The sequence below is a fragment of the Pinus tabuliformis genome, chromosome 5_2 (genome assembly GCF_031772625.1).
Source record: "Pinus tabuliformis cultivar Carrire ecotype Pingquan chromosome 5_2, CPIR1, whole genome shotgun sequence".
NCBI classification, from domain to species: domain Eukaryota; kingdom Viridiplantae; phylum Streptophyta; class Pinopsida; order Pinales; family Pinaceae; genus Pinus; species Pinus tabuliformis.
Window position 1 is genome coordinate 471,386,154 of NC_142306.1, and position 27,588 is coordinate 471,413,741.

General features: G+C 39.3%; 2 protein-coding genes across 2 annotated transcripts in view; both read left to right on the forward strand.

Moving 5' to 3' along the window:
• Positions 1–25,681, forward strand: part of LOC149159695 (phosphorelay protein) — a 134,403-nt gene extending 108,722 nt beyond the window's left edge. The window contains exon 4 of the mRNA XM_089436546.1: positions 24,428–25,681. Within this exon, the coding sequence (XP_089292672.1) occupies positions 24,428–25,285 (858 nt within the window). The 3' untranslated portion in view covers positions 25,286–25,681. The remainder of the gene's footprint in view (positions 1–24,427) is intronic.
• Positions 10,627–11,972, forward strand: LOC149159696 (uncharacterized). The gene is made up of 2 exons (XM_089437596.1): positions 10,627–11,266; positions 11,377–11,972. Exons 1-2 carry the CDS (start codon positions 10,627–10,629, stop codon positions 11,970–11,972), a joined length of 1,236 nt encoding a protein of 411 aa, XP_089293722.1.
• Positions 25,682–27,588: the final 1,907 nt, after the last annotated feature.

Here is a 27,588-nt window from a genome sequence, read left to right on the forward strand (position 1 = left end):
CATGGTAATGTTAAAAATTTAAGTAAAAGGATGAAAATGAAAATTAAAGGAAATGTCACTTTTACTTTAAGAATTTAACATTACCATGAATTGCTAACATTGTTAGGGTTGAAACACCCTTAGTTTCCCCCCAAAACCCCTGAAACACAGTTAAAAATATGATTTTTAAACTTTACGGTGGGCATGCCTAAAACCGGCCGGTTTAGGACAAAACCGGCCGGTTTGATACAAACCGGCCGGTTTGATACAAACCGGCCGGTTTTGTCCTAAACCGGCCGGTTTTCACCGGTTAGGGCCAAAAAAAGGTGAAATGCCAAGTCAAACCGGGTTTTTTGGCCGGTTCGGACCGGCAGCCTTGCTAACCGGCTGGTTTGACCGGTAACCGGTTTTTGAAAACGGTTTTAAAAACTATGCCTGTGACTACTTCGATGGAACTCAACTTCAAGAAGCTATGCAAAAGTGCCGCTGGGCCCAATTTGGGAAATCCTTCTGAGTATTGTCAACTCGTGGGGGCTCTGATGTTCTTGGTGAACTCCCATCCAGACATATGCTTTGCAGTGAATACATTGAGTCAATTTATGGTCGATCCTCATCACATACATTGGATTGCTGCCAAGAATATGTTGATATATCTCTAGGGCACAATCACCTAAGGACTGAGATATACTACTAAGAATTTGAGGCTCCATGGTCATTTTGATGCTGACTGGGTTGGTAGTGTGGTGGATCGTAAGAGCACATCAGGATGTTGCTTCTCACTAGGTTCTGCTTCGATATCCTAGATGAGCAGGAAGCAAAAATCAATTGCTTTAAGCATCGTCGAGGCTGAATACTGTTGAAGAAAGTGTAACTAGGTTCGGTCTTCATAAATGTATCTTTGATATTTGTATTTATTCAAGAAAAGATAAATTATTCTTATGATATTTGTCAATGAATTTCTTGCTCATTAAAGTAGGTCCAACACATGTTTAAGTGCTTCTAGGAAGTCAAAGAGTTGATGTATTTATGTAAGACCCTTTGAGGGCATGTTACACTATGTATAAAATAGTATAAAGGTCAAATGAATACCTCCAAGCAAAGTCAAAGTCATCTCCTTGCAACGTCATCCTTCAAGCAGCAAAATGATGATTAAATATGTCAAGTCGGCCTATTTTCCTCTAGTCGGCCTAACGCTGGCCTAAAGGAGGGACAATCCTCTATATACCACTCCTCTAAATACAATGCACTCATATCTCTGAAATTAGCAAAGTAAAGGAGGCAAGAAAAGGGTGAACGAAGGACAAGAAAGGATCTCCAAGTGCAGCGAAGAAGAAGGGTATACAACCGAGCTTAAGAAGACTGTTTCTAGGGCAAGCTACAACCACACGTGCGAGAAAAGGATGGCTGTCTTTGCGGTTATGACAACAAAAACTCACAGCTGATATATCTCACTATTTAGGGCTAGTAAACTAGGCCTATAAGGCCTCCCAATCAAGCGAAGAAGGGCACTCAAGCGAAGGAGAAAAGAGCCTACAACATCAAATAAACCACCACACATGTGAGGAATTAGGGCTACAGGCAGTCATACCAAGTCTGTACTTACTATGACTAAGTCAAACTCTTTACTTAAAGTCTTCTTTCAAAGTTTTGAGTAGGATAGGAGCATGTAGGAATAGACTAAAATTTCATAGCTAGAAACATCTTCTAGAATCTAGCAACACAAAGTACATAGAGTTCTAGATACTCATGTAGAAAGAGCATTTATAAATGAGAACAAAATGCATGGTTAGAAATATCTTCTAGAATATAGGAGCATGGTAGATATAGCTCAAGATATCCATGTAGAAGGAGCATACCTAGAATAGGACCTCATCCACAACAAAAGAAAACTGATCATAAGAATCTTAGAAGAGCTCCATCATCAAAAGGAAAGAAACATTTGCAGGATAAGGGTCTTCAAGATCCTATGATGGAATCTTCAAAAGAGGATTCATGAATAAGAAGCAGATGTTTCATTGGGAGTCCCATTCATGGGATTCAAGAAAAGAATGATATGCAAGCAAGCTAAGATGAAGCAAGAAGGGCCACGCCAAGGACAAACAAATGAAGCTAAGATGATCAAAGGAGAATCAAGATGAGGTATGTATGCATCAAAGTTTAATCATGTTATCATTTGTATATTATTTAGTCATGGGAATAATTCTATAGCATGATCAAGTAGGAAAGAATCTCTTTCACCAATGACATGCTCGAAGGCATGTACTACAATGCAATGAAGGTCAACAAAAGAAAATACTCACATATGGAGTATAAGATTGTTGACTAGGAAGCAAGAAGGAATGCTGACTAGTCCTAGAAACTAGCAATCAAGAAGTGCTCCCTCAAGAGGTAGAAGGTAGCTGACCAATCTATCCAAGAAGAAGCAAATGAAGAAAGAGACCAAGCATGTGAAGAACACCATGATCACCAAGAATCACTATCTGACAAGATACTTTGAAGATATCTCCCGAAAGAAGGCAGGACAACTCTTACAAATGAAGGAAAGACCCTTGACACCTATGAAGGCCTTGGAGATACAAAAGGTGCAGATAACTGATTCTACTCTACAAAGATGTCATGATGAAGAAAGCCATCCAACAAAAATTAATGTTGAAGTAATAACAGGATGAAATCATGAAAGGCTACTCGATCGAAGCATGGGAACAAGCAAGTTCAACAAAGCATCCATGAGAAGAGTATTCCGAAGCATAGACAAGATGACAAAGGAGTAGCCAGATGACAAGAGATCCTGATATATGACAAGAATACCACTTTCCACAAAGGAAGCAATGACATGATAAACTAGGAAGGAAAGTGATCGATGGATGGCCCTACCGAAAGGAAGTTCGAACCAAGACTTCATGACATCGAAGGAAAGAAGAAGATCAAGCAGTTGAAGGATCCACGAAGAAGAAGTTGTTGATGAATGGACAAGTCCCTAGCTAAGAGGGAGTTATAATAAGTTCCCAATTTCAAAGGAACTTGGACAAGTACCCTGTCGGAGGATACTTGCGCATGTCTTCCTCAATTAAGGGGAAGTGATAGACACAACATTCTTGTCTTCACTTGGGAAAAAAGAATGGGAGGCCGGAGGACTAAGTAATCATTTGGCATCCAATACTCTTTGAGGATGTGTAGGGCACCCAAGACAAGAGTAGGCAAGAGGATCGATATTCCTTGAAGGCTGGGAACCCATGACAAGAATAGTCCTAGAAGGTCATACTCAGTGAACACCCGGGTGGGTATGTACCTTGAGAGACAATGATGAAGGTGTCTTAAAATCATTGGTCTCGCCATCATTGTAGCTCATGGTGTCATGGAGAGATGGAGCTATTAGTCAAGGCCTTGCACTATGATAATGTTGATTGATATGATGCTATAACAGATGGATTGCCAATCCGGTTTCTCTTATGTGAATTCTTCAAGATTGAAAAATAGCCAAACACCTTGAAATGATTTATGAATACCTCCCTAGTTAAGAGGGAGTGTTGAAGAAAGTGTAACTAGGTTCGGTCTTCATAAATGTATCTTTGATATTTATATTTATTCAAGAAAAGAGAAATTATTCTTATGATATTTTTCAACGAGTTTCTTGCTCATTAAAGTAGGTCAAGCACATGTTTAAGTGCTTCTAAGAAGTCAAAGAGTTAATGTATTTATGTAAGACCCTTTGAGGGCATGTTACACTATGTATAAAATAGTATAAAGATCAAAGGAATACCTCCAAGCAAAGTCAAAGTCATCTCCTTGCAACGACATCCTTCAAGCAACAAAATGATGATTAAATATGTCAAGTCGGCCTACTGTCCTCTAGTCGGCCTCAAGTTGGCCTAAAGGAGGGACAATCCTCTATATATAGAGGTTGTCTACTCCTCTAAATGCAACGCATTCATACCTATGAAATTAGCGAAGAAAAGGAGGCAAGAAAAGGGTGAATGAAGGATAGGAAAGGATCTCCAAGTGCAGCAAAGAAGAAGGGTATACAACCGAGCTTAAGAAGACTTCTATGGCAATCTACAACCACACGCGCGAGAAAAGGAGGGCTGTCTCTGCGGTTATGACAACAACTCACAGCTGATATATCTCACTATTTGGGGCTAGTAAACTAGGCTTATAAGGCCTCCCAATCAAGCGAAGAAGAAGGGCACTCAAGCAAAGGATAAAAGAGCCTACAACATCAAATAAACCAGCACATATGCGAGGAATTAGGGCTATAGGACAGTCATACTAAGTCTGTACTTACATCTCAAGGAAGAAGCTCATTTGGTCAAGAGGAAGGAAGGGATCATCACGAATAAGGAGTCTCATCATAGACCAAGAATAAGTACCTCTTCTAGAGCAAGTTCAACAAGGTTTACCAATAGTTGAAAGAAGAGCGAAGTGCTGGAAGGAGGAGGACGAAGTGCTGGAGAACAAAGTGCCGGAAGAAGGAAGTGTCGGGGAACAAATTGCAGAAAGGAGAAAGGACTTGACTTGTGCTTGGAGGATATTCTAGTCAAGGGTCTAGGGTTTGGCATTGATCAATAAGAAGCTTTAATAAGAGAAATTTACCGAAGGGTTTTCCTCTAAAGAGAAGAGAGGTTTTGGCCCTGGCAGAGAGCCAACATCTTGTGTTCTTATTCTTATGGTTTTGGTAGCAGTTTGATGAAGTACACACACATGCATTAATAATAAGAAGAAGATTAAGCTAACAAGTAAAGTAAAAATACTTCACAAATTGTTATCTAGTCAAGAAGAATCACTCTACACCTAATTGCCCTAGATTCTTCAACAAATACATTGCTGCGAGTATGAACTCTTGTGAAGCTGTTTGGTTGAAGAAGCTCTTTAGTGAGCTGTTTAGGTATGTGCTGGATACCACTGTGATCTACTGCGACAACCAATGTGGGATTCGTCTTTCTGAGAACCCCGTGTTCCATTACTGCTCCAAGCATATTGATATCAGGTGCCACTTTATCTGGGATATAGTACAACGAGGAGCAATAAGGCTCCATCACATTGGGACTGATGAATAGGTCATAGATATTCTTACAAAGCCCTTGGGGAAGGTCAAATTCTTAACCTATATTGATATCAGGTACCACTTTATCCGGGATATGGTACAACGGGGAGCAATAAGGCTCCATCACATGGGGACTGACAAACAGGTTGCAGATATTCTTACAAAGCCCTTGGGGAAGGTCAAATTCTCAACCTTCCGTGAGAGACTTGGAGTCGTGGAAAGACCCTCTTATGAGGGTCCCGTTTGAGTTGGATATTGAGCTCTGGGAGCTTCGGGGGGCTTGGGGCACTTCTTGGAGCTATGAGCGACCATAGGGTGAGTGGTTCACCTTCCCTAGTGGTGCGCTGTGTACAGGGTGAGTGGTTCACCTTCCCTTGTGATACCCCTTGATGGTTGATATATGCATAGGATGAGTGGTTCACTTTCTCCTATGGCATATGAGTAGGATAGGTGGTTCACCTTCTCCTGTTAACACATCCTACCCATGCAATCCGGGACTCATGGGAAGTACCTCTCATTTGGCCAATGAGTTGGGAAATGAGGATAGGGACCATAGCACTACCGATGGACACATCATGTACTGCCGTACTCCCTATGCTAGGATGTTTGATATTGATCTGGGATCAATTGGGACTGACTTTGGGTCAGTGAAGAGTGGCAAGGTCTTGTAACTCACTCTCGGTTATTTCTTCTTCATTATTTCTTCATGGTTCAGTAGAGCAAAGTAAGTCCCAAAAAGCATCTTCTTCGGGTAAGTCCTTCCACTTGATCAGATATTCCAAGATGATCAAGGTCCCACTCTTTAAAAGGTCTTGGATTAATCTCTCAATTTTCGTTTTTTGGTGATGTGGGTATCGGTATGGCTTGATGTTGACGGGATCTGACCTTGGCTTGACTTCTATTGTACGCTCAATTTCCCTATTAGGCGGCATCTTCATAGGTAGGTCTTGAAATACTTTTTTATGCTTCCGCATCAGATCTTGTATCTCTGGTGACTCTTCTCTGGTCATATTTGCAGATAACATTTCTAATTGGTGACATTGTACTACATAAGCGGGTGCTCCTTTTTGACTCAGCTTCATCATCTGAGATGATGATACAACTTGATTTTTTGGTACTTGGAATTTGTGTAGTTTGTACTTCTGACCTCCCCATTTGAATTTTATAAATTGTACTTGATGTTGGCAGCATAAGTACCTAAAGTTCGTAGCCATTGGATACCTAAGACTACATCTACTCCTCCTAACGGTATTGTGAAGAACGGAGACTCTAAATTAAAAGTCTTGAATCTGCAAATTGACCTTATGGCATTTCCCACCCTTTCAATCTTCTTACCGTTAGCTACCATCACTTTCATGTTTGGTAAGGGAAATGAAAAAATATTGAGTCTCTTTGCCACGATTGCATCTAAAAAATTGTGTGTGCTACCCGAGTCGATGAGAACCACTACGTTGTTCTTCTTTATGTGTCCTTTTAACTTTAAAGTCTGAGGTTGTGATATACCTGCCATAGCTGATAATGACACTTGCGGAATACTTCCATCATCTAATTCTGGGGCATCTTTTGTTTCTTCTATGTCATAATCTTCACTGTTTGAATCATTGGTTGCTTCACAATTATATAGGTTCTTTGGTTCTTTTCCTTTAGCACAGCTATGTTTGGGGTTCCACTTCTCACCACAGCGTTTACATTTACCCTCTTTTATCCTTTGCATTTCCACATTAGATTTTTCATCCTCACGATGATGTGGTGGAACATATTTATTTGAGTCCACATACTGGGGTATTCTTCGTCTTGAATATGTTTTTTCCGCTTTTGACCAAAATATTGGTTCGAATTTCTTTTCGGCTGTTTTTGCTTTTCGTCTTGCTACTTCTATTGATGTAATGTCATGCATCTCAAGTTCTACTTGTAAATGGGTTTTGAGTCCCGAGACATATGATTGAATTAGATGAGATTCTGATAACCCAGGTACTCGCATTACTAAGGTCTCCCATTCTTGAGTGTATTCATCCACACTTTTTGTCGTAATTTGATGAGTTTTGAAAAGAACTCTTCTTCTTTTACACCTTGGAATTTTTTAAAGAATGCATCCTTAAATTTTCTCTAGCTAATGACGTGTGTTGTCTTTTTCCACCACATATACCAATTATATGCTTCCCCTTCCATTTTCATGGATGCGTGCCTAAGCTTTCCGTCATCGTCATTGATGTCATATATCTCAAAGTATTCTTCTGCTTTATTTATCCATCCAACGTTGTTTTTTTCATTTCCATCGAATTTAGGCATCTCGACTTTTGCCCTTCATTGGTATGTTGCTAATGGTTGAGCGAAAAAGGGGTGTTGATCACTGTTTTACAAACCGACCGTTTCGAAACTGACTCGGCCGAGTCGAACCGTTTCAATAGCCTGAGGACTGACCCGGCCAAGTAACCGGTCCGGTTGACCGAGTCACACATGACTCGGCCGAGTCATGTGTGACTCGGTCAACCCGGCCGGGTCCGATATGACTCGGCCGAGTCACAAGGGGACGGCTGGGCAGCGTAAAAACATAAAAAAAATTCATTTTTTTGGTATTTTTTCAAATGTTTAATGCAGTTTATGGATTCCAAAGTGTTATAGTAATTTGCTAAATGTTTTTGGGGTCCATTTCCCCCTCCCAAACCCTATTTAAGACACCCAAATGTTCTCATTCACTCACAGCAGTCTTATGCATTTGAGTGAGAGTCTTCTTTGAGAATTAGTGAGCAGTTCTTGAGCTTGTTTTGGAGCAGCAGTGAGGAGTCTTGGAGGAGCATTGTAGCTGGAGTGAGGAGCTTCTTGGGCAGCCATTTGGAGCAGCATTGAGGAGCTGATTCTTGGAGCAAGCTTGAGGAGGCAGTTTGTGCCTGGAGGTATTTTTTTCCACCTCTATAAATCTGTTTTTGCTTAGTAAATTTTAGGTGCATATCAAGAAAGCTTAGAGAGTGTTTTTTGTCAAATAAATGAACATTGAATGAACTTTTTTTTTTTTTTTTTCATTTTCAGATTGTTTTCCTAGTCAAAAAATGGCACCTAGAGCAAAAGATCCTGCTTGGGCATATGTTGAAATGGTTGATAGTCAAATGCATTGCAAATTTTGCCATAGGAAAATTAAGGAAGGTCCTGGGGGCATTAATAGGCTGAAACAACACTTAGCAGGGATTAGAGGCCAAATTACCCCATGTACCTCACCAGAAATTGGGGAGATTAGAAAGAATTTGTTGGCCAGCTTTGAGAAATTTAAAGAAGATAAGGCTAGGCAAAAAGAGATACAGGCTGAAATTGGGAGGAAGAGGGAGATACAAAAAATGATGGCTACCAACCCCCACTATGATTTTGAGGGTTCTTCCTCTATCCCTCAAACTGAGGCATCCAACCCTTTCCGTTATGTTCCTCCCTCTTTTGGTTCTGTTCAAGATAAGGGAAAGGGTAGAATGTCAATGAAAAAGGGTGATGTGACTATCAAAAGTTATTTCACTCCCTCCTCTCCATCAGATGCACATGGTCCTGAAGTTAGTAAAGGTCAAATTCAGCCCACTTTAGATGACCATTGGAAGAAAGAATTGAGGGAGACTGCTTGTGAATACATAGCTAGATGGTGGTATGATGCTGATATCCCCTTTAATGCTGCTCGTTCACCATATTATGAGCCTATGTTTGATGCCATACATGCTGCTGGAAACATAGTTTTAAAAACCGTTCCGGTCCAACCGGTTACCGGCCTAACCGGCCGGTTGGGAGGCTCACCGGTCAGAACCGGTGAAAAAACCCGGTTTACAGCACCCTTTGCCCGGAAAATTGCCCTAACCGGTAAAAACCGGCCGGTTTAGGGCGGAACCGGCCGGTTTATGGACAGGCCGCCGGTCAAGCAAAAAGCGCAGCGGTTTTTTGGAACTGAGGGCGGTTTTGGGGGTGAGGGAAAGGGATTTTCCCTCCAAAAACACCCTCACACTTGCTATAAGACACCCCTCTCACTCTCATTTGTCTCACACAACTGATTTGGAGTGTTTGTGAGTGTTTGTGAGTTTGTTTGTGAGCTTGGAGAGTGTGGAGTTTTTGCTGAAGTAGTCATCTTGGAGTTGGAGTTGGAGCTATTTTGGAGATAGTGTGTAGCTGTCAGTGGAGTTGCCATCATCAAGAGGAGGCTAAGGGAGCTACTTTGCATTTCCAGGTAAGGATTTGCACTTGATAATTCCTCATTTGGGTCTGCTGTCCATGAATTATTTTTTTTGTGCTATAAACTTCTCACTTCAATGATCTATCATCTATGCTAAGCCTATGAACTCTCTAGCTCTATGCTATCAATTTTTGTAGCTTGCATGTGCATTTTTTTTCCTACATTTATCATTGGTTTTCCATGTTCCTTAGCTGCAATTTTTTTTTAAATGGCAGATTTCTTTGCAAATTGTTATTATTTCAAGCAAACATGGCTCCAAAAGGAAAGGACAGTGCATGGGTTCATTGTGATGTAATTGAGGGAAAAATGATATGCAAATTATGCCATAAATCTATTGGAGGTGGGGGTATTCTTAGGTTGAAACAACACTTGGCTGGGGTAAGAGGCCAAGTAAAGCCATGTGATGCACCAAAAGAACTGTTAGGTCCTATTAGGGCAGAATACATTGCCAAGCTTGAAAAATTTTATGAGGATAAGGCTAGGGAGAAGGCCATCCAAGATGAAATTGCAAGGAAGAGGGAATTAATGGAAGCCATGAATCTTATGAAAGAGAGTGGGTATGATGATTATGAGATTCAAGACTCCACTTCTATCCCTTCCACCAATGACCCCTTTCACTATGTTCACTTCTGTTGGAGTTGGCCAACCATCAAAAGGAGCAAAGAGACCAAACATCCAAAGTTATTTCTCATCTTCTGCCAACATTGCCTCTTCTAAATCTAATCCCACTTCCTCCCAGCCAAGTTCTCAACCCACTTTGGATCAGCATTGGAAAAAACAATGCAAAGAAACTTCTCACCAATACATTGCTAGATGGTGGTATGATTCAGATATCCCATTTAATGCTGCTCGCTCACCTTATTACCAAGCTATGTGGGACTCTGTTATAGCTGCAGGAAAGGGCTTCAAAGGCCCTAGTATGCATGACTTGAGGGGAGCTCTTTTGCAAAAAGAGATATCTTCCATTGATGAGTATTTGGCTGAGTTTAGAGAGTCATGGGTCAAAACAGGTTGTTCCATTATGTCAGATGGATGGACCGATGGAAAGAACCGCACTATCATTAATTTCCTTGTTTCTTGCCCTCAAGGAACCATGTTTTTGAAATCAGTTGATGCATCTGATAGGGTAAAGGATGCAAGCCTTCTATTTGAGCTTTTGGATAACATTATTCAGGAAGTTGGGGAGCAGCATGTTGTGCAGGTCATCACTGATAATGCCTCAAACTATGTTCTTGCTGGAAAGATGCTTGAGGCCAAATATAACACCATATTTTGGACTCCATGTGCTGCACATTGCATAGACCTCATGCTTGAGGATATAGGCAAGGTGGAGTGGGTAAAAAACACTGTAGAGCATGCCAAGTGCATTACAAAATACATTTACAACCACTCATGGGTATTTAGCCTAATGAGGAAACACACTGGAGGCAAAGAGCTTGTTAGGCCTGCAATTACGAGATTTGCAACTCACTTCCTCACGTTGCAATGTCTCAATGGTCAACATAGAAACTTGCAGAAAATGTTTTCCTCTGATGAATGGTCTGAATCTCGGTGGGCTCGTAGACCAGATGGAAAAGACACCAAAAAGAAAGTGTTAGACACTTATTTTTGGAAAAGGTCTGTAGAGCTTGTGAAAATTACCGAGCCCCTTGTTAAGGTGCTAAGGTTGGTGGATGGGGAAAGATTGGCCATGGGCTACATTTATGAAGCTATGGATCAGGCAAAGGAGCAGATACGGGCAGCTTACAATGACAGGTTAGCTAAATATGGCCGTATATGGGAGATCATTGATAACAGATGGAACAATCAACTCCATCGTCCTATACATGCAGCCGGGTATTTTTTGAACCCAAGGTATCACTATAAAAATCGGCTAGGAGATCAGCATGATGGGGAGGTCAGAGCTGGATTGATTGATTGCTTGGAGCGCATGGTCCCTAACCATGTAGACCAGTTGGATATACATAGACAGCTTACTATTTTCAATCAAGCAAGTGGTACTTTTGGCAAAAACTTGGCAAAGATGGCAAGAGATGTGGACCAACCAGGTAAGCAATTCCAATTTCCATTTTGTTTTTCATTTCAAGTTAAAATTGTTTACGTTCTTTACAATTCAAATTATAAACTAAGTTACTAATTATTGTCTTTTTCTTTGCAGCACATTGGTGGGAGTCATTTGGTGGCCAGTGTCCTCAATTGCAAAGGTTTGCAATTAGAGTCCTCAGTCAAACTTGCAGTGCTTCAGGTTGTGAGCGCAATTGGTCTGTTTTTGAGCGTATACACACGAAGAAGAGAAACCGTTTGGAACAAAAACGGTTAAATGATCTTGTTTTTGTGCAATACAACCTTCGACTGAGGAGGAACCAAATGATGAGCAAATCACCTGATCTAGATCCCATTGTGTTGGACGATATTGATCCAACATCAGAATGGGTGGAGGAGACTGAAGATCCTGTGTTTGAGGCTGATTTTGATATCGACATGGCTTTAGCGGAGGATGAGGCAGATTATGTGGCGGCATCAGAACCAGGATCAGTAGCGGCATCAAGGAAAGGCAAGGAACCAATGGAAGGCACTAGTCGTGCAGGTCGAAAAACTCGTGCTTCCATTAGGTCCACTTCTATTGTCATTGGTGGCATTGATACTGATGTTGCAGATGAGGCAGAGGCATCCTCAGACTCTGAACCAGATGATGTCTATGTAGCCCCTGATGATTATCCTGTGTCTAGTAGTGGTGATGGACTTGATGATTGATCATGTGTACACTGTAGACTTGTAGTAGGCCAATGGCCTCATAGCTTGCAGCATTGTTTTTGGACTTTATAGGCCATTTAGAGCCTCATTTCTTATGTATTTTTCTATTTTGTCGATGATATGTATTGCACTCGGTGCCATTTTGATATATTCACCTTTGCATGGTATATAAATGAGCAAACTTTGCATATTTTGTCTCTATTGGCTTGGAATCATGGTTTTACATCTTAAAAATAGTTTTGTTTCATTAAAAATTAATTATTTAATGTATTTTTTAAAAACCGGTTCGTTTAGACCAAACTAGTCCCGGTTAGACCGGTTCCGGTCGGTAAACCGGTTCATTAGGTGGACCGGTCCGGTCACCGGTTCCGGTTTTAAAAACACTGGCTGGAAAAGGCTTCAAAGGCCCTACTATGCATGAGCTAAGGGGGTTTCGTTTGCAGAAAGAAATTCAATCCATTAATGAGTATTTGCAAGAGTTCAGGGACTCATGGGCAAGAACAGGGTGTACCATCATGTCAGATGGATGGACTGATCAAAGAAACCGTACCATCATAAACTTTCTTGTCTTCTGCCCACAAGGAACCATGTTTTTAAAATCAGTTGATGCATCTGATAAGGTAAAAGATGGCCACTTGTTGTTTCAGCTATTGGATCAGGTTGTTTAGGAGGTGGGGGTGGCTAATGTTGTTCAAATCATCACAGATAATGCCTCTAACTATGTTCTTGCTGGTAAACATTTAGAGGAAAAACACAAGACCATCTTTTGGACCCCATGCGCTGCACATTGCATAGACCTCATGCTTGAGGATATTGGAAAATTAGATTGGGTCAAAAACACTGTAGATCATGCCAAAAGCATAACAAAATTTATCTACAATCATACACTGGTTTTGAGTCTCATGAGGAAACACACTGGAGGCAAGGATATTATTAGGCCTGCCATCACTAGATTTGCTACACATTTTTTGACATTGCAATCTATGCTTTCCCAACATAGAAACTTGCAAAAGATGTTTTCCAGTGATGAATGGAATCAAAGCAATTGGTCTAACAAACCAGAAGGCAAAGAATTGAAAAGGAAAGTCCATGAAGAAACTTTTTGGAGAAAGGCAGCAGAGATTGTGAAGCTTGCTGAGCCACTAGTTAAGGTGTTGCGGTTGGTGGATGGGGAAAGGTTGGCTATGGGCTTCATTTATGAGGCTATGGATCAAGCAAAGGAGCAAATAAAGACAACATACAAGGATAGAGTGGCAAAGTATGGGCCCATTTGGGCAATCATTGATGAAAGATGGAACAATCAACTCCATCGCCCTATACATGCAGCTGGGTATTTTTTGAACCCACGGTATCATTATAAAGCTAAGGTGTCAGGAGCTTTGAGGGGGGAGGTCAGAGATGGACTGGTTGATTGCATTGAACACATGATCCCATCGAAGTCTGATCAGCTGGAGATACATCGACAGGTCACATCCTTCAGCAATGCAACAGGTACCTTTGGGAAGAACCTAGCAAAGATTGCAAGAGAAGCAGATGAGCCAGGTAAACAAAAATTTCAATTTTCAATTTCTTAATGGTTTTACTTTTTTTATTAAAGTTTGTTAAATCATTTATAATTTGAAAGTTAGATATAATTTGTAATTTTGTTGAGCTTCAGCCTTCATCTAACTCATAATTCATTACACTCCTATGTTTTTTGCAGCACAATGGTGGGAGGCCTTTGGTGGCTAGTGCCCTGAATTGCAAAGGTTTGCAATTCGTATTTTGAGTCAAACTTGCAGTGCATCTGGGTGTGAGCGCAATTGGTCTGTCTTTGAGAGGATTCACACAAAGAAGAGAAACCGTTTGGATCAAAAACGGTTGAATGATCTAGTTTTTGTCCAATACAACCTTCGGCTCAGACGAAACCAATTGTTGAACAAAAGACCTGATTCGGATCCCATTGTGTTGGAAGACATTGATCCAACATCAGATTGGGTAGTGGAGAGTCGTCCACCAGAGTTTGATCCTGATGAGGATCTTGATGTAGATATAGATATGGAGACATCAGTTGAACTTGAACATGTTGTTCAACTTCAGCCTGTTCAGTTGAATGCAGATCCCAATCCACCAGCCTCAGTCTCACAGCCAGCAAGGACTCCAGTTGTAGGTGCTTCCTCTGCTCAGCCACGACAGAAGCGCAGCCGCATATCTACTCTATCTCAGCTTGCATCTGCTGCACAGCCTGCTAGTGGTACTGGCACCACTTCTACAGTTGCAGTTGGAGACGATGATGATGAGGAGGAGCCATGGGGCCCCTTGTCTGACTCTGATGATGATGATCCAGAGATTGGTCGAGATGATCTTGGCTCCTCTGGCAGTAGCTACTAGCCAGTGGCCCAGTAGTACTAGTATTGCAGTCTGGTCACCATCACAGTTTACTTTTGTTGTAGAGGCCATTTCTAGCCTCCTTGGTTATTTGTATTTTGTTTTGAGTCTTTGATCATGTATGACAGTTGACTATGTATTGCCATTGGGTACCATTTTGATATAGTGGATTGGTTCATGAGCCTACTTTGATCATATGTTGTCTTCCATCTATATTATAATGCTGTGTGTTTGGAAACATGAATGAAAATCTTTAAAATATTTAAAATTATGTTTTTTAATAAAAAAAATAAATATTTAATGTATTTTTTACAACGACCGAGTCATTGAAATCGAGCCGGCCGAGTCATTACCGTTTCGGAGTCGGAGTTGGAGTCGATCCTCGGCCGAGTCGGAGTCGGAGTCGGAGTTTTAAAACATTGGTGTTGATTAGTAAAGGTATCCTAGAGTTGCTTGTTTGTAAGGGTTGCGTTACTCACTTCTTGGTGGGGTGTCACTGATTTTTTTTGGGATTCAACTTTTTCATGAGAGTCTGTTGACTTTGTTGAATCTGATGAGATGTGTTCTTGATTCTCTTCATTTTCTTTTAGTAGTTGTTCGGGTGTACAATTCGCCCTTTTACACAGAATTTTCAGCATTGTTAAAGCCTCTGATGTCTGCTTCTGTTTGGACATGGTAATTTTCCATCTTTAATTCTATTCGATTTGTCGTATCTTGAAGACTTTTGATTTCGTCAGCCTGATTTTTGATATTGTCAGCTTGTTCCTCAAGCTTGATCTGGAATTCATTTAATCTTTTACTGACCTCGTCGTGGTTGTTATTTATCTTATGCTCTGAGTCCAACAATTTTTTTTGGAAATCTGCCATTATCATTGTCGACATCGAGCGGGTTTGCGGGGGCATGTATTTATCTGCAAGCTTAAATAAATAAATTTATTTTTTAATTTAGTTTAATTTATTTATTTTAATAATTAAATTAAATTAATTAATTTAATTATATGATATAAGTTGTTTTATTTATTTATTTAAATTTAATTAATTAAAATAAATTTAATTAATTAAATTAACTTTATATATATATATAACTTTTAATTAATTAAATTATATATATATATATATCTATATATCTATATATATATGTTATAATTATATATATGTTATATATAAATTAACGTTATATAAGCGTTATGTATATTTCATGTTAAAACTATTTCACGTCTTTGCTGACCGTCATGTCTGCTCAATAGAATCCTTGTGGCAGATAACACTTCGACTCACTGCAGATGTTTATTCCACGCAACCGGTAAGTCTGGGCAGTAGCAGGTTGTCGTATAGCGGACGGTGGCAACTACACGATGAGTGGATGGATAGGGACAACGGAAGAGAGCGGATAGGGGTTTGGTGGCTTATGCAGCGGAGAGTGGTGGAAAAAACAACAGACGGGGGTTGGAGGTGTTGCGGACAGACGCAACAGTGAGCGGGGTTTGCGGATAGTAATTGGACAGCGGACGATGAAGGGTATGCTGATGCAGTGGTGATCACGAGCAGGTGGCCAGCGGTCAGGAGCAGAGACGCAGGGTTGAGGAGAATCGGAGGTCGTATGCAGCAAGAAGCCAGCAATCAAACTTGCTCTGATACCAATGAAGCGAAAAACTTCATGATAGACAGAAATTTATATAGAAATATTTTATTAATAAATGAATTGACAGATGATGCCTGTTTACATCGGGGTTCTTGGCTTATATATCGCCATGGGCACCCTTTGAGGAAAGGGCATGATCTTATGATCGTGCCCTTTCGTCTAATTTAACCTAAAATTAAATAATAAACCTAAACTAACTAATTTTTTACATAACAATGATCTCGATGGATTTGATGTAAAGATCTCAGTACTACAATAATGGCGATCTTAATGAAGATCTCAAGTGAAGGAGCAACAAGTGAAGGTGCAGCAGTAACCTAAGTATAGCAACAATAATCATGATGATCTCAACAATGCTCGAGGAGTAGGATTGATGTCTTGGTCTTGGAGTGGCAGAAAAGAGACATACAAATTGTTATCATGCATTAGAAGAATCATTGTAATTTCTAAATGCCCTAGATTCTTCAATATGGTATCCGAGGGTAGGTTCAGCGGTCAAAGAAAGGGCAGAAAAGAGACATACAAGAATCAAGATTCTAGCAACCCTTGTTCAGATATGCATTGGAATCTCTATAAGAAGAATTTTGCATGGTTTTTTCTCTCCAAGAGGGAGAGGTTTTGGCCCTGGCAGAAAGCCAAATATTTGTGTTCTTGTCTCTTTTGTTTTGATAGCAGTTTGATGAAGCTAACATATACACACTAATAATGAAGGAAACATTAAGGTAAGATAAATTGTATAAATACTTCACAAATTATTATCATGCATTAGAAGAATCATTGTAATTTCTAAATGCCCTAGATTCTTCAACATGGTACTCGAGGGTAGGTTCATTAGTCAAAGAAAGGGAAGAAAAGAGACATACAAGAATCAAGATTCTAGCAAGCTCAAGGATGGCAAATCAAACCCTAGTCATGATCAAACCCTAGATCAGAGATCAGTCTACAACAACAAGGGTTTCGGATGTCAATAGTCTTCAGATCTCAGGGTATGTGACAACAGTTTTTACAAGTTCATCTACAACATCTCAGTATCTCAGTTTGAATACTTAAGATATCAGATCTCAAGGGGAACTTGATTCAAAGGCATATATAGGAGTGCATATGGACAATACTCAAATCAGAAGCTGTACTATCTAATGGATCGCTATGCATCATGGCAAGCAACTTCAATTCGATATGTATCAACAGTTTGTTGGAAGGCAATCTTCCTATCAAGAAGCATCAAAACATCTACTCCAACTACTGCCAACATGATCAAGGTGAAGACTTCATCTTCACAATCAAGTAAGTACCTTTTCATTTTATAATCAAATTTGGTTTTATGACTTCATGATTGCAAGAAGACCTATATTGGATGGGTCATCAAGGGTCTTGCATGGAATGAGAAGGATTGTCATTATCCTTAGAGAAGTCAGTACATCAAGGTCTCCTTTAAAGTCATGAGAACTCTTAAGGTTCTATAAAGTAAGGATGGAGACATAAGAAGGATACATGAAATGCTAGAGGGTATATTATCTGAAATGTAGTAAAGAAGAATGAAGATATATCTTCATGAGATCTCAGTTACGAGATCTGGAAAAATGATGAGAAAATAATCATCATTCATATTGATATTGATAAGCAAGGTAACAAATGTCCATGAATAAGAAGGTTACCTTGATCAATAGTTTGTGGTCTCTATGTTGAATAGAGAAAGACAAAAGACTCAAATATGTGCAAAGGAAAGGTTGACAAGATAGTACTATGGAAAGATTACCTAAAGGATGGAGGAAGCTGAAGAAAGGATCAGGGAAAGAGGGAGTAATAGATCTCCATTATGAATGAGATGGTGTACCTCTCAAAAGAATCCTATTAGAATTCCTTGCAGATATGATCATGGTAAGAAGATGCATCGTGGCATCATGAAAACAAGAGCTTGTATGAATCATGAAGAACATAGCTCTTGGGAATCTCATTGAATATCAAAGGAAATGAAGAAGTCTCTGATAGAAACCTCAGTGGAGGATCCCCTAGTCTGGGAAGGCAGCAAGAGCTTCATCAGGAATTCCAACTTATGGAAATCATGAGATGAAGGACGAATGACATGATGAAGCAGATCAAGCGATTGAAGATCCATTCAATCAAGAAAGCTGCTAAGAGAAGTTTGAAGGAATAATGAGGTATGTATGCTTGTATTTGATTAATATTGTAATGTCATGTCATATGGTTCTAGGTAACATGGATCGAGCATGATCAAAAGCGAAAAGATCTCCTCCTCTGAAAGGATGCTGAAGGACTTAAGTCACACTAGATGAAATCAACACAATATGTCTTCATATAAAGTATGAGGTAGTTGATCACAATTGAAGAACTCTGATTGAAAGCTCCTGGGAATGAAAGATATGAGGATGGAAGAGATCGTGAATTATGCAACCATGATGAAGGCAATCAACATCCAGAGGATCAGGAAGACTTGACCAGGAAATCTCTCGGAATGATGTGAAGACTTTGATGGATGTCTGAAAAGATGAAGATCCTTGACAACATACATCATTGGGAGATGTGTCAACATGTATACAAGTTGTTGATACCTACAAGGAGATGTCACTGGAAAAAGGCCATCACCAAAAGGTAACATGTGATTTGTTTTTGGTGTCTAGCCTCTTGGAAAATTCTGGGTATGTGTGCAGGGCCAAGGTAAGGAGAGTTGTGAAGGATGTCACAACTATGTACCTTGTGAACCATCGTTGAAGAAAAAGGTGAAGATAGATGGCCCTACGAGGGAAGTCCTAGATGTAAAGCCAAGGATGATACTTTTTGAGATGACATGACAGAGGAAAGTAATGGATGGCTGAACCCTACGTGTGGAGAAAATTGATGACATTGAAGTCTTGGATCATCAGTGAACTAGAAGGCCCTATAAAGCATTGATGATAGAGTCCCTGAGTAAGAGGGAGCTCTGGGAGGTTCTTATGAGTAAAGGAACTCGAGCAAGTTTCTGAGTGAAGAGAAACTTGGAACTCGTCCATGGTTAAGAGGGAGAGTTAGACACGACATTCTTGTCTTCAATTTGGAAGAAAGAATGGAGGATTGTGTAATCATTTGGCATCTGACACTCTTTGAGGATGTGGTAGGGCATCCAAGACAAGAGTGGGCAAGAGGACCGATATTCTTGAGGGCTGGGAATCCAAGATGAGAATAGTCCTAGTCGGGCATACTCGAAGAACACCCGGGTGTGTATGACCCTAAGAGAGACAATGATGATGTGTGTCTATCATCGTTGGTCTTGCCAACATTGTGCTCTGATCTAAGTGAGAGATGTAGCTGTTAGTCAAGGCCTTGTTAAATGGAAACAATGTTGGTTGAAATGATGCTATAACAGATGGATTGCAAATTTGATTCTTCTTATAGAAATTCTTCAAATTGAGAATGACCAAGTACCATTATGAATACCTCCCTAGTTAAGAGGGAGTGTTGAAAAAAATGTAACTAGGTTTGGTCTTCATGATGACATGATCTTTGTAAATGATGTAATAAAGAGAATAAATTATTTTTGTATGCCTTGCTACATGGGTTTCATGAGCAAGAAGTGTCACTAGGTAAAAGACTTCTTCTTGATGTCTTTAGGATTTTATTACTATGTCAAAGAGTCATGTCATGTGTAGAGAAGCTCTCTTAAGAGCCTATGTAAAATGTATTGATGTTAAAGCAGCCCTCCAAGACCAAGAAAAATCCTCCAAGAGCAAGCACTACGAAATCTGCAAGCAAAACAAAGAAGAGATCTTAATGTCGGCTCCAAAAATGAATTAAATGCATAAATGGAAGTCATGTCCGCTCAAGGAAATGACACGTCGGTTCACAAGTATAAGTCGGCTCAAATAGGAGCACACACTACTATAAATACCCACTTAGGGTCAGCGCAAATTACACAAGAGAACTCGCAATTTATCTCTGAATTTTTCGGGTGATTAAAGGAGCAGAAGATCCGCATTAAGGTGGACAGATCTAGAGTTCAACTGCTTCCTCGGATGGGTATAAGGAGCAGAAGAACCTAGGCCGATCTCATCTCGGCATACCTATGAAGGTGCATACCTCTGTTGGATGGAGCAATGACCCTAATCTCAGCATACGTATGAATAGAAGGTGTAGATCTCAGATGGATGATCTCGACATACTTGTTAGGTGCAGTGATGGATAGATCTCAGATGTATGGATTGTCTTTGATGAGGACGCAACATTGACATAGGTTCTGAACTAGAACTTGCTCTTGACATACCTGTGAAGTTGAAGGCACAGTCAAGCTAAAACTCGGATGAATGGAGCAAAGAAGACTTCGGATGAGGATGTAGTATGAGTTCTGGGCTAGACACATCTTTGGCATAGTCATGACAACCTCGGTATTACAGTGAAGGGTATTCAATCTTAGAAGCAGCCTCGAATAAGGGTTTGGATCTGCCTCTGGTAACCTCGACATTCTTTCCAGGCACAACCACAGTCTCAGCATATCATTGATGAAGTGAATTAAGATGGTATCCCTGCAGTAGTCTCGACATAATGATCAACTGTGAAGTAGGGCTACATTCTCGGCATCACTATATAAAAGATCAGTTCATATACCATCTCGACATTCTCCCAATCAGATCCATAATAATGTTAACGTACAAGATAGACACTGTATATGATCACTGTATGTATTGATATTAAGGAATGGTCTCTGTGATACACAGTCTTATGATAGTTATAGGATCATGAGCTTGATCTCGATATAACTCTCATATCTCAGTTGTCTTGGTAAATGATCTCGGTGGATCTGATGTAAAGATCTCAGTACTACAATAATGGTGATCTTAATGAAGATCTCAAGTGAAGGAGCAGCAAGTGAATGTGCAGTAGTAACCTAAGTATAGCAACAGTAATCATGATGATCTCAGCAGTGCTCGAGGAATAGGATTGATGTCTTTGTCTTGGAGTGGCAGAATGTATCAAGGGTCATGGTCTTGGCATTTGTCAATTGGAATCTCTATAAGAAGAATTTTGCATGGGTTTTCCTCTCCAAGAGGGAGAGGTTTTGGCCCTGGCAGAAAGCCAAATATTTGTGTTCTTGTCTCTTTTGTTTTGATAGCAGTTTGATGAAGCTAACATATACACACTAATAATGAAGGAAACATTAAGCTAAGATAAATTGTATAAATACTTCTCAAATTGTTATCATGCATTAGAAGAATCACTGTACTTTCTAAATGCCCTAGATTCTTCAACATCTCCACCCCTCATTGAATTGTATAAATAAGAGAGACATTCTCCTCATTTGGATCATCACTCAACACATTTTTCTCTCTCCTCTCCTCATTGGTTCGTACAACAAAGGAGAAACTCTTCTCTCTTCTCACCTTGACTTGGGTTGATCGAAAATTTCAGGCAGAAATCGCAGGACTGTTTTTGGGCTATTTGCAGGGGCGTTGACCGAGGGTCAACTCATCTACTTTGACTGCGGTTTTCAGGCAATTATTCTGATCTTTTGAGGCCGCATCTCCTGGCACAAAAATTGTGGCAATTAGAGCAGGTTGACCTGTGTTGACTGCAAAACTTTTGACTGCAGCGTTGACTATGTGTTGACCGAGATTTTCAGGATTGTTTTGGGTTGATTTTGACCGACTTTGGAAGCCGAGTTGACTGGGTTTGACTGAGCTCATTTGGAGAAGATTTTATGCTGGTTTGACCAATGTTGACTTTCTGGTTAGGGCGTCTCGTTGACTGCCGTTTGGCTGGACTGTTTTGACTGTGATTAAGTAAATTTTGTATGATGTACTCTCTTTCCCTCTGGTGAAATTTTGAAGAATAATAAAAAGATTTGATCAAAGGGTTTTCCCCACATTGGGATTTTTACCTGGTATCCGCCAAATATTGTGTCCTCTTGTCTTGGCTTGTCTTCTGCTTATTGTTTATGTTCTATCTTTATTTAATATCAATGTTAATGTAATTGTTAATCTGGAAATTGATATTGGGCTAATAAGAAAAAATGAAGTAAATTGATAACAGACCATTGTTATCGAAAATTAACATGCATACATTGCCACTTGGACATTCTTTGACTCATTCTATGTGGATTTACCTTATCTACTAGCTACATGTGAAGATGAGGTGGTTACTTGCATAATTATTTTTCGTTATGGAGCTTATTCCACATGTGGGACTCTTTTAGAAGGGCACACTTGTACATAAGCGTGTGTTTACTATTTTTAGGAGCATGACTTGGCCTATATCCTCAAGTTAGGAAGGCACCCTTATCAATTGTTCCTATTTTTTAGAAAAAAATTGCAACTAACTCGTATTTTATCCATTGTTGACCTATTTTTTCTAGTTAGACTTTTTGCTATAATATTTTATCGGATGAAGTTAAGATCTCAACCAATTTCTTGCTACTTTTAGTAAACAAGTTGTTGAGAGTCTTATTTTATTGTCTCTTGGAGAGAGAAGTGGATCTGAGAAAACAAATATTATTTTATTGTATGAGAGATTAGAGATGAAATCTATATAAAGATTTGCTTTCTCCATTTGCAACATGGAAATTTTTTGGTGTATCAAAGAAGCTCTAAGCCATTGGAGTTCTGTTTGTCTCTTCTTTGTATAAACTATGTTGTTATGCTAGTACAATTTTTTATGTGTGGATGTATGTTCTAGTTGCTCTGTGTTGGAAGTTTATTTGCAAGTCAATGGTGCCAAGGATAAGTCAAGGGCCATAGAGGAGCATATATGCTACATTGGAACGGGCTAGGGTAATGGATCCCTCCATCTTATCTTGTTTGAGTCATTCACCTTCAAGATTACACATTATATATTCCACATCACCATATTAAGTAGTTTTGTATTTAATCTTTAATTGAGGCCACTGTTTGAAATTTGTTTTGAGTAGTAAATCTCTAACAAACTTTCTCCACCATCTCCATTTGTAAATCAAGTAATTAAAATTGAGGGATAAGTCGTTCACATCACTTGATTGTTTGCTCTTACTTAAGTCAATTGTTGAACCAAATTCAGGAGTTGTATGACATGCCACCTATCTACTTATAACCCTTGATTTGCCTTCTTGAATTGCTACATGACTCCATTGCCCAAACAAGAAAGGCATTAGTCTCTCTTTTGTCCATCATTTTCCCCAATCCCATCTCTATTTTTAGTCCCGCCACTACTGTTAGAAAATCAGAAAGGCAGAAAGATTTACTTATATAGATAATTACTTGTAATTCTTTTATCTTTATGTTCTTATTATATCTTTTCATTCATTAAGCAATTACCAAAACAATGACACAAGGACAACAGATGTAGGCGGACAACCAGGGCAAAACCCCTATCTAGGGGAAAACCTAGTCAACAATTCTTCCTTCAATAGTTTCTCGAGATAATCCAAGACTCTAGACCTTGACAAAGACTTCCTCCACACCAAGTCAGCTCCCAATCGTCCTTGCAGATGATAACCCTTCAAAAGCAACTTCGACCTAGCAGCAACTTTGACCCAGTAGCAGTAGCAGCAACAACGTCGACCAAACTAGAAAAACTTTGATCTCCTTTGATACACCTCAAAAGTGAGTGAGAGTTGCCCCAAAAATTTGATGTTGAGGTCTTCTATCTTCCTCTAGAAACACACACTCCTTTCCAGCCCTTCTTCTAGCCCTTTCTCAACTTCGCACTACCTAGCTTCCAGCTTTAGGATATCGAACTATGTGTGAGAGAATGAGATGCTCCAAATGAATTCGAACTTCCTTGTATATATAGCCTTCGCAGGAGGTCAAATTACTCTTCTTGAGGCCTACTTGGTGTGGAGAAGACTAAATTCATTTTTGACTCAAAAATATTTTTTTTTACATGATTTGAAAGCCCAAGAAGGGTCTCTTTTAATGCACAATGACTTTAATGACTCAGAATAAATCCTAGAAGTCTTCAATGGGGTCGTTGACCTCAAACATGATGACCCAAGCATGAAACCCATGCTTTAATAAGTCATAATAGTAATAATAAAAATATTCTCTTCATTCTTTTGATAAGTACATCTCAAATACATTTATGAAGACTGAACCTAGTTACAAATTTCAACAACTACTACATACACATTGAGCTTAGTGATCCATAGGGAAACACCTCTTGGTTAGGACTCCATTTATCCAAACCTAAAGTATAGGGGTGTGTTGGTGAGAGGCGATAATTGCCAGCCTCCTAGGATCCACAAATTTTCACCTAGGTTCTGGACTTTACTGCATTCAGTCAAACTTGCTTGTACATGGAAATGAATAACCAGATATACTGTCAGACTCTGTCATTGATGCTTTTTCTGTATACCATATTATTTACATCTAAACAAGTTCTGTCATAGTAGACAATGTCTTCTCTCTTTCTATGCATTGTCAGTTTCCAAAGTCAAACAAACAAGCTAATTAAGTTTTTTGTCATTTCATCAAACTGTTTTTCAAAGCGTTCAAGTGGTTCTCAGGCTACAACATACCAGCCTGTGGAAGGAAAAGAGCAGGTGGATTCGAATGAAAATGATAGGGGAGTGCTGAAAGTACAATCTGATAGAGAACTTGAGCTTCCACCAATCAAGTTTCCGGTTATTGATAAACCCACTGAAGAAGTAAACCTTAAAGATGATTATGAAATTCAGAAACGTGCTTCTACTCGAGAGTGTATGCTAGGAATGGAAAAGGAAGTAACTATCCCTGAATCTGTTGGTCGTGGTATGGTTCGTAGCAGTGGAGAAGCAGTAAGCATTAATTTCCAAGCATATTTGGAAAGCCAATCAAGAGTTGGTGCAGTATCATGCAAAGCAGAATCAATTATTCCTTTTGATAAGACGAGCAGCATTGATTCTAAGAAGTCCTGCATGATCCACCTGGAAAATAACCAGAAACCAAGTGAAGTCAGAATACATGATGTGAAAGCGGGGAGTGCAAAGTTTGAAGCTTCAACAGCTGAGGCAGAACTTGATGCTCTTCTTGATGAACTTGATGGGACATCTGAAGTTAGCTTAGTTAAAGAGTGTGGAACCTCATTGGATCCATTTTTCAAAGAACCTTCAAGTTATAAGGGCACACAGCCTCTCCAGGTACAAATGCATGGTTCGCCTAACTTATTTTCAAGGATTGACAACACTGTGGATGGCTTACACGGTGGAACAGTTAATAGAGGGCTGAAGGAGGTTAATGTGAAGGATATTCATGATACAAAACCTGTAGTTGCAGGTTTACTACCTACCAAGTCAAGTACGTCATCACATGTGAATGTCCCAAAGGTTTCAGAGGATGACTTTGATGCATGGTTGGATTCACTTTGAGCATCTGGGACTTAATGAGATTTGCATTACTGATTTTAGTAATGAATTCAGGACTAAAGACTGAGCCTTAAGTCGTTTAGAGGTATTTCTATTACACTTTTGGCACATGCTATTTCTTTCCTGTTGCGATAGCTGCTTGTGTACAAGCTGAAGTTTTAGATAGTAGTACAGTTGTATTTACTTCACCTTGTTGACTTTGGATAAGACACCTTCATGACAATGTCATAGGAGATTTATTGTAAGCATACCATTAGCATGTTGCATGTCCAGGTCTCATGCTCTTTGCAAGAGAACGAGAATAGCTGTGCATGATGCAATGTTTACTGTTGAAATCTCATCTGGATGCCTGTGAAAGCTTACATACATGTAGAATATCTCATTCTTATTCCTTTTTTTTATTGTGGTTTTTGTTACATTAGGGGTAGAGTTGGGTATGTATGTAGCTTAGTAGTCCTTTACTTTTCATTTTCATTTTCATTGTAACCTTGCAATAACTCTCTACTTTTGAATGATACTCAATATTGTTAGATAGAGCAGTACTTCAATATAATGGTGTTTATTTTAGTAAAAGTAAATTGAAAAACATAGTACTTCTCACCTCAGTATTTTGCTATGTAACATGGTAATTATGTCTTTCAGATCTCTCACAAAATTAAAAAGAATTTGAATATTTCATTGCTATGTTTTGAACATGGGAGCCAAGATTTGTCTGGCATGGCTCTTACTTTGTGCATGAGTTTAATACCACAGTGGGGCAGGGAAGTGTTGGTATCATTTCTCCATTAACAGATCTGTCAGATCCAGATCTGGGTTCTGCTTTTCTGTGGATCAAATCTGCTGCTCAGGATTTTTTTCCAGGTTGTAGGAAATGTGATGCCTAACGGATCCACCAAAATATCTATATTTCTAAACATACAGTGTCATATTTTCTGAATTTCCTATTTAAGAAAATGATCTATTTTCTGAAGTTTCTATTTTCCATTTACCAAAACTCTCTTATTGGTTATGTTTTCAAAATTATGAATGGTTTAGATTCTTGAAATCTGAATTTTCAATGTTTTCAGTTCTTGTTTTTTTGATGATTTTATCTAGAATCTAGATGCTAATCCAAATATCCAGCGTATCTGTATCTCTTTCTTGATTTTGGTGACTTGGCCATTTTTGTTATGGTTGGGAGGTAGGCCAATAATTTGCTACAATTGGTGTTAGGAGGAGTGGGATGGACTGCAAAGGATAGGGAGTATGCTGATTAGGGTCCACATAAAATATTACAATATGAAAAAGACATGGAAGTTAGAGAAATAAAACACTTAATACTCCAAGGTATTGAAATTATCAGCTCAGATGGAAGAAAAGACTTGACATAAGTGTCCGTATGAAATTTTTTTCTTGAGCAAAAGTCTTTGTATTGAGAAATTATTTTACCTATTCCAGCCAGTGGTGAACATTAATATTCATAGAGATATGTACGTACCCTGAAGAAACAAAGAAATTCCGTAGTACCAGAAAAGCTGATGAAGGATGTAGCAAGCTTTAGTGGAGTAATACCTGTTTGAGCCTCTTGCTTTTACCTGATTGATCTATTTTTTCTTGGACATGATGTTTTGGGGTGAGCTTCTTTAAACATTAGATGATTTTTAGGGTGCAGGCAAGAAATATCAAATATGGAATTGCAGGAAAACGTCTAAATATGAATAAACCCTCATGTCAGATGATAAATTGGAATAGCACAGATGGTTATATATTTATTTTTTTCTGTATTTGGGAAGGTGGGTCACTTGGAATGCCCAGGATGATTTTCAGCTATCTTAGGGACATTATGGAAATGTCCCAATTGCGGATGTTTCTTTTGACATAAAGGTACTTTCGTGTATATGTGGTTCGTGGGATCTTCCCTAAGTAGTAATAAACGGTGCTCCTTGATTATACCAAAGCAAAATTTCGAGCAGAAGGATTCCATGTTTGGCAAAATTTTTGAATATTAAGTGAGAGCAACAGGAGGATTTACAAGGAAACAAGGAGATTTGGCCATAATTATTTTGGGAGTGTGATTGACTTGAAGGACATGGTTCTTGAAAGTACATAATCATACTTACTTTTGGAAGCATATTTCCATTCAAATACTGAAGTTTCTTGATAGTACAGCAGTAGCAACTTGGATTTGCTACTGCCATTGCTCATCCAGAAATTTATGGTCACTAACAGAAGCTTTATATATGCATTTATGTCTAGCATCCAAATAGAGAAATTGCTCCTTGAAGATAAGTGGATTTAAGTCTATATACACACACAGTTTTGAATGG

Coding starts and splice junctions, on each gene's coding strand:
- LOC149159696 (XM_089437596.1), top strand. CDS start 10,627: ATGAGGAAACACACTGGAGGCAAAGAGCTTGTTAGGCCTGCAATTACG. Junction 11,267..11,376: donor AAGAGATGTGGACCAACCAG/GTAAGCAATTCC, acceptor TTTTCTTTGCAG/CACATTGGTGGGAGTCATTT.